Source organism: Oncorhynchus masou, chromosome 9 (assembly GCF_036934945.1).
Source record: "Oncorhynchus masou masou isolate Uvic2021 chromosome 9, UVic_Omas_1.1, whole genome shotgun sequence".
Lineage (NCBI taxonomy): Eukaryota > Metazoa > Chordata > Actinopteri > Salmoniformes > Salmonidae > Oncorhynchus > Oncorhynchus masou.
This window is the reverse complement of record NC_088220.1, coordinates 30,057,323-30,063,915: the sequence shown is the minus strand read 5'-3', so window position 1 is coordinate 30,063,915 and position 6,593 is coordinate 30,057,323. Positions and strand designations below refer to the sequence as shown.

General features: G+C 44.3%; 1 protein-coding gene across 2 annotated transcripts; it reads right to left on the bottom strand.

Moving 5' to 3' along the window:
- Positions 1-2,291: 2,291 nt before the first annotated feature.
- On the bottom strand, positions 2,292-5,749 carry LOC135545823 (transcription cofactor vestigial-like protein 2). Of its 2 annotated transcripts, XM_064973737.1 has the most exons (5): positions 5,613-5,749; positions 5,451-5,515; positions 4,173-4,384; positions 3,624-4,019; positions 2,292-3,355 (listed from the first exon to the last, which is right to left on the bottom strand). In XM_064973737.1, the coding sequence occupies exons 3-5, from the start codon at positions 4,363-4,365 to the stop codon at positions 3,318-3,320; spliced, it is 627 nt and encodes a 208-aa protein (XP_064829809.1). In that variant the 5' UTR covers positions 4,366-4,384; positions 5,451-5,515; positions 5,613-5,749; the 3' UTR covers positions 2,292-3,317. The 2 variants fall into 2 exon arrangements, with proteins under 2 accessions (XP_064829809.1, XP_064829808.1); XM_064973736.1 differs by having other exon boundaries at positions 5,451-5,749.
- Between the last annotated feature and the right edge of the window lie 844 nt (positions 5,750-6,593).

The window sequence follows — 6,593 nt, the reverse complement described above, 5'->3', positions numbered from 1 at the left end:
CTGTCTACTCTCTTCCTATGCTACTGCCTCATCTGTCTACTCTCTTCCTATGCTACTGCCTCACCTGCCCATCCTCTTCCTATGCTACTGCCTCACCTGCCCTTCCTCTTCCTATGCTACTGCCTCATCTGTCTGCTCTCTTCCTATGCTACTGCCTCATCTGTCTGCTCTCTTCATATGCTACTGCCTCATCTGTCTGCTCTCTTCCTATGCTACTGTCTTATCTGTCTGCTCTCTTCCTATGCTACTGCCTCATCTGTCTACTCTCTTCCTATGCTACTGCCTCAACCACCCGTCCTATTCCTATGTACTGCCTCACCTGTCTCTTCTCTTCCTATGCTACTGCCTCATCTGTCTGCTCTCTTCCTATGCTACTGCCTCATCTGTCTGCTCTCTTCCTATGCTACTGCCTCATCTCTCTGCTCTCTTCCAATGCTACTGTCTCATCTGTCTGCTCTCTTCCTATGCTACTGCCTCACCTGCCCGTCCTCTTCCTATGCTACCGCCTCACATGCCCGTCCTCTTCCTATGGTACTGCCTCACCTGTCTGCTCTCTTCCTATGCTACTGCCTCACCAGCCCATCCTCTTCCTATGCTACTGCCTCACCTGTCTGCTCTCTTCCTATGCTACTGCCTCATCTGTCTGCTCTCTTCCTATGCTACTGCCTCACCTGCCCGTCCTCTTCCTATGCTACTGCCTCACCTTCCCGTCCTCTTCCTATGCTACTGCCTCACCTGCCCGTCCTCTTCCTATGCTACTGCCTCACCTGTCTGCTCTCTTCCTATGCTACTGTCTCATCTGTTTGCTCTCTTCCTATGCTACTGCCTCGCCTGTCCGTCCTCTTCCTATGCTACTGCCTCACTTGTCTATCCTCTTCCTATGCTACTGCCTCACCTGTCTTTCCTCTTCCTATGCTACTGCCTCACCTGTCTGTCCTATTCCTATGCTACTGCCTCACCTGTCCTTCCTCTTCCTATGCTACTGCCTCACCTGCCCGTCTTCTTCCGATGCTACTGCCTCACCTGCCCGTCTTCTTCCGATGCTACTGCCTCACCTGTCCGTCCTCTTCCGATGCTACTGCCTCACCTGTCTGTCCTCTTCCGATGCTACTGCATCACCTGCCCGTCCTCTTCTGATGCTACTGCCTCACCTGCCTTTCCTCTCCCTATGCTACTGCCTCACCTGCCCGTCCTCTTCCTATGCTACTGCTTCATCTGTCTGCTCTCTTCCTATGCTACTGCCTCACCTGTCTGTCCTCTTCCTACGCTACTGCCTCACCTGCCCGTCCTCTTCCTATGCTACTGCCTCACCTGCCCGTCCTCTTCCTATGCTACTGCCTCACCTGTCTGTCCGCTTCCTATGCTACTGCCTCATCTGCCCGTCCTCTTCCTATGCTACTGCCTCACCTGCCCGTCCTCTTCCTATGCTACTGCCTCACCTCTCTGCTCTCTTCCTATGCTACTGCCTCACCTGTCTGCTCTCTTCCTATGCTACTGCCTCACCTGGCCATCCTCTTCCAATGCTACTGCCTCACCTGCCCTTCCTCTTCCTATGCTACTGCCTCATCTCTCTGCTCTCTTCCTATGCTACTGCCTCATCTGTCTGCTCTCTTCCTATGCTACTGTCTCATCTGTCTGCTCTCTTCCTATGCTACTGCCTCATCTGTCTACTCTCTTCCTATGCTACTGCCTCACCTACCCGTCCTCTTCCTATGTACTGCCTCATCTGTCTCCTCTCTTCCTATGCTACTGCCTCATCTGTCTACTCTCTTCCTATGCTACTGCCTCATCTGTATGCTCTCTTCCTATGCTACTGCCTCACCTGCCCGTCCTCATCCTGTGCTACTGCTTCATTTGTCTGCTCTCTTCCTATGCTACTGCCTCATCTGTATGCTCTCTTCCTATGCTACTGCCTCACCTGTCTGTCCTCTTCCTATGCTACTGCCTCACCTGTCTGCTCTCTTCCTATGCTATTGCCTTGCCTGTCCGTCCTCTTCCTATGCTACTGCCTCACCTGCCCGTCTTCTTCCTATGCTACTGCCTCACCTGCCCGTCCTCTTCCTATGCTACTGCCTCACCTGCCCGTCCTCTTCCTATGCTAATACTGAAACACAATGCAACACCCCTCTAGCTGTCGTTCCTCTCTTTTTTAGTATCATTGGATAAAGAATTTGACAGTTATGTTTAACACCTTTTAGCAATGTACCGTTCAAAAACATTTACAGGGAGGAAGATGCATTGTCATAGCCACTTTGTTCTAACCAACATTTTAACAAAAATGCTCTGCCCAGTTCGGAGGAGATAAAATATTTTATTTGTATTCCTGAATATAATCCACTATGCATCAATAAAATATCCACACATGAAAAATGAATGAGAAAACAAAATAACTTTTCTAATATTCATTTCAAGTGACATTTTGTACATTTGGCACCTCTTCCCTCTTCATGTTTCAGCCATATGGTGGCAGTATGGTCAAACTTGTTCTAAATGGCTCGAGGTCTGTTCCTGTGAGAGTAATGTACACTTTCCAGGCAAAAGATATTTAATCTAATCCAGATCAATCCAGATGTCCAGATGTTTTTGCACTTCATTAAGATGTAACAGATAATTTTTTTTATGTTTAATCCAAAGTCTTACAACTCAATTATTACAGTAAAAGAGGTTTGTGTCAATGCCTACAGTGCAATGTAGATTGCTGCGGAGCATACAAAGTAGACAATTTCTGAATAACCTATTTCATAAACCTCTCCAAAAAAAACCTTTCATTTTCATGACAATCATAAGGATATCAACTGCATTTCATTCATTTGCTGTGAGCTAAACCTTATTAGCTGGTTCCACATCACAAATGAAGATCACATTTTTAAAAAACTCCTTCCGAAGTCCACACATTGAAGGAAGCAAGAGCTATTCATAAACACCCGTATTTCAATAAATGTTTGAAATTGTTAAATTGTAAAAAAAAAAAAAAACATTGAAAGTTTTTTTACATTTTTTACATAGGAACTTGATGTAAGTATCTAATGTAAACTTTCTCCACAGTCGAAACAGGCTATTTTTGATTTTTGATGTGACACTGACACCCCACCCCCCGACTCCTTGAATTATAATCCGGTTTGCAAACAGGTTAGTCAGAAAGTGTTTTGTTTCTGAGAGGCCGTTCCAGCTGTTGCATTTCAGGGAACTGATATCCTTCTGCGAGTGGCTGTGGAGGAGGCTGGTTTGGCAGGAAATTGTCTGATTACCAGAGGAGGGAGCACAGCATGAATGTGTTGCAGACTCTTCTCTCTCTTCCCTGCGCAGTGACACTTCATTTAATACCAATACAGGTCCTTTTTCTCCAGAACTAGTCCTGAAAGAGGGAGGAATAGGTGATGAATAACTCAAAACAGACCTTTTGAAAACCAACCAAACAATCAAATGATATGAAGTTGAGAAAAAGTACTGAAGCACAGGTACTGTGAAACCTCCCTAATCTTCACATCATCAATTCATTTTGGATGGTAGATTTATCTGACAGTGAACTAGGCTACAGTCGACTATCTAATCTGTGTAAGAGAGAAGTCTTCCTTTTCCTACACATGAATAGTGATAAGGGATCTGTGTTGAGGCAGCCATACCTGAGTCAGGGTTCATGGGTTCTCTGAAGACCGGGTGACCCGTCCAGCTAGGGAAAAGCTCTGGTTTGGAGCCTGAGACCATGTCTGCAGCCACCTCTGACCGGTCACTGTGGAGGAGATTGAGCAGGGAGTTGGTGTAATGCTGTCCAGTGACCCCCAGGCCCTCAGGGGACATGGCATGGGGATAGGCCATGGCGGGAAGGCCCAGACCACCATGTTGCCTGGAGGCAAAGGCCCAGGGGCTGGGGCTCTCGTCTGGGGAGTCGAGGGCGAGGGGGTGGCTGGAGCTGGACTCCTTGGTGTTGCTCAGCTGAAGGGAACCAGAGACAGGGGCAAAGTGGCCTTCAGACCAGGACGGGGTTGAGACACCCCACCGACAAGACGTTAAGTCAGACTCTGAAACAGATTGAGAGAAAGTATCTAGAATTTTATTTCATTGTGTACATTTCACATGTTAGTGAACACCTGTTTTCTTGTTTGGTGCACACAGCATCAGGATGATAAACTTAATTGCACAGTAAGAGATATTGTGCAATATTGTCTGCTCACCAGATTTGACAGCTTTGCGGCTCTTTTTGCCCTTCCCGCTGGGGGCCTTGTTCTTGTCGGCCTTGCCGAGGGCACGGGTGAAGTGTTGGTCCACCATGCTACCAATGTCACCCTGGAAGTAGGTGAAGATGACTCTATCGGACTGCACCTCTGTCTTTACAACTTCCTGGGGGCTACCTGAACGAACTGCCATCGCTGACTCAACTCAGATCCTGGTGGAACATAGGAGAGTACAGTGGAGGCTGCTGAGGGGAGGATGGCTCATAATAATGGCCGTAAGGAGCATATTGAATGGCATCAAACACATGGAAACCATTTGTTTGATGTGTTTGATACCATTCCGCTCCAGCCTTTACCAACGAGCCCGTCCTACCCAATTAAGGTGTCACCAGCCTCCTGTGGTAGAGTACAATTGTTGAAAGGTAGAGAACATTGATATTGTGAATAGCAAATCCATCTGTAGGCTAGGCTACTCATACAGCATGTGATTGTTTCATTCATTGGAATTATGCTGTTTGTAAGTCTATCATTTAGGATATGGATTTAATTTGCTTTGCTTTGCTTTATCTTGGCCAGGGCGCAGTTGTAAATGAGAACTTGTTCTCAACCAGCTTACCTGGTTAAATAAAGGTGAAATGAATTTTTTTTTTTTTTTTTAAATGTTATAACTCTCTCGGTTTGGATTGGATTTCCTGACTTGGATGGATACTGTAGCATCCAGGGGAATTAACAAATCATCTCGCCATGAAGTAGTCAAATGCTTATTTTTTATTTGGTTTTAATCCAAAAAAAGGAAAGTATCCTGGTGAGCTTATTTGATTCACAGACAGTTGAAAAATCCCCATCAACCGTGTATGTATGACCGCAATAGAATGGGCAGGATAAGCTTTCCAAAACGTGACTGAAATGACATCTTTTAATTAGCAGATATCTGTTATTTAAAAACAATGTCTGCTTGTCAGTACACACATTATAGGTACAAAGTAAATCAATGCTCATTGCTGTCCACATGTTACAAGCTCCATACCTTTTATCACAACTTTGTGATAGACAGATTTTTATCTTTGATTCAGTCAAATTGTATCAACAACCACATCAAATTGAATGAAAAAGTTCCTAAGTGACATAAATTAGAGAATAATAATAATTCACCATAAACGGTTATGGTGAATTATAATAATCAGACATGTATCTGCAAATATTGTTAAAACCATATATTACATTGACAGTATTCTTAGATTATATCAGAAGAAAGGAATACGTGACATGTACTCTTACCTGAGCAGGTGAGCTCCTCTGACCAAGGACCAAGTTCCTGGTTGGATTGATTGAAGGAACCTTTGCTGTTGTTGATTACATGCAATTTCCAAAAATGAGTCAAAATATCATTCCTTTGACAACAGCACTGGCATTCTTCAAATGCTGCTGATATAATACAACCTTTGAAGATCGTCGTGCTCTTTCAAGTTTCCAGATTGACGGAGTAAACATCAAACTGTCCGCTTGCTTATTGGAGTCAGTCAACCCGCCTCCCTTCAACACATCCAGCGCTCCAGCTGCCTGCTGTGCAGTAGACGTCGGGAGGGAGGGCGTGACGGGCTACAAACTCGGTATGATGAGAATGTAACTCAACAAGTTCTTCCACACACTTGCAGCACCTACTAAAAACATTCCTTAGTGAACTGCACTGCCAAAAACGTCTGTTCACTTTTAAAGAAGAATTTATGGGGAACACATTCTATATGGGAAGGGTTTGTCAGTTAGAAAGTTTGGAAATATCTACAGTTTGATATTTGAAGGGTTAAAATAAACAATAGCATGGTTATAGAAGGCTATTGCTTTGTGATATTTACATTATCTTACTTTATGTGCACTGTGCAAGTAATAATCCTCATGGCAATCTAAGACAAGCATTGTATGCTCAGTATAGATGTTTTCCTATGGGCAGAATGCAGACAGCTGACCATTTTCGGACAGTAAGGTAATTGCAATAATGCAATAAATAAATATTCTATATTAGACTTGAAATTCTTATTTGAAACAGCTGTCTTTAGAAAAGGAGACAGTGTTCCACATTCAGACAGAGAACTACAATGAAAGTCCCAGCCACCAATGAAGATGTGATGCAGACATCTTTTCACTAGTCAACACAAGGACACATTGCCTTGTAACCATACAGCTGAAACAACATGAGATGTTATGCTGTCATATGCTTGACACAGATCCTCCTTGTCAGATGTCTTTCCATTGAAATGTCCCCAAGTTTACATTCGGCACCTTTTGAATGGGCCACCTAGCCTTATCTTTCTGTCAAAATGCAAGTGTGGGAAGAGTGCTTTTCATAAGGTGTATTTTAGATGGAGAAATGGAGAAAAGACTGAAAATAAAAGATTCTCCGCTATGCTAAACAAACCACATTCA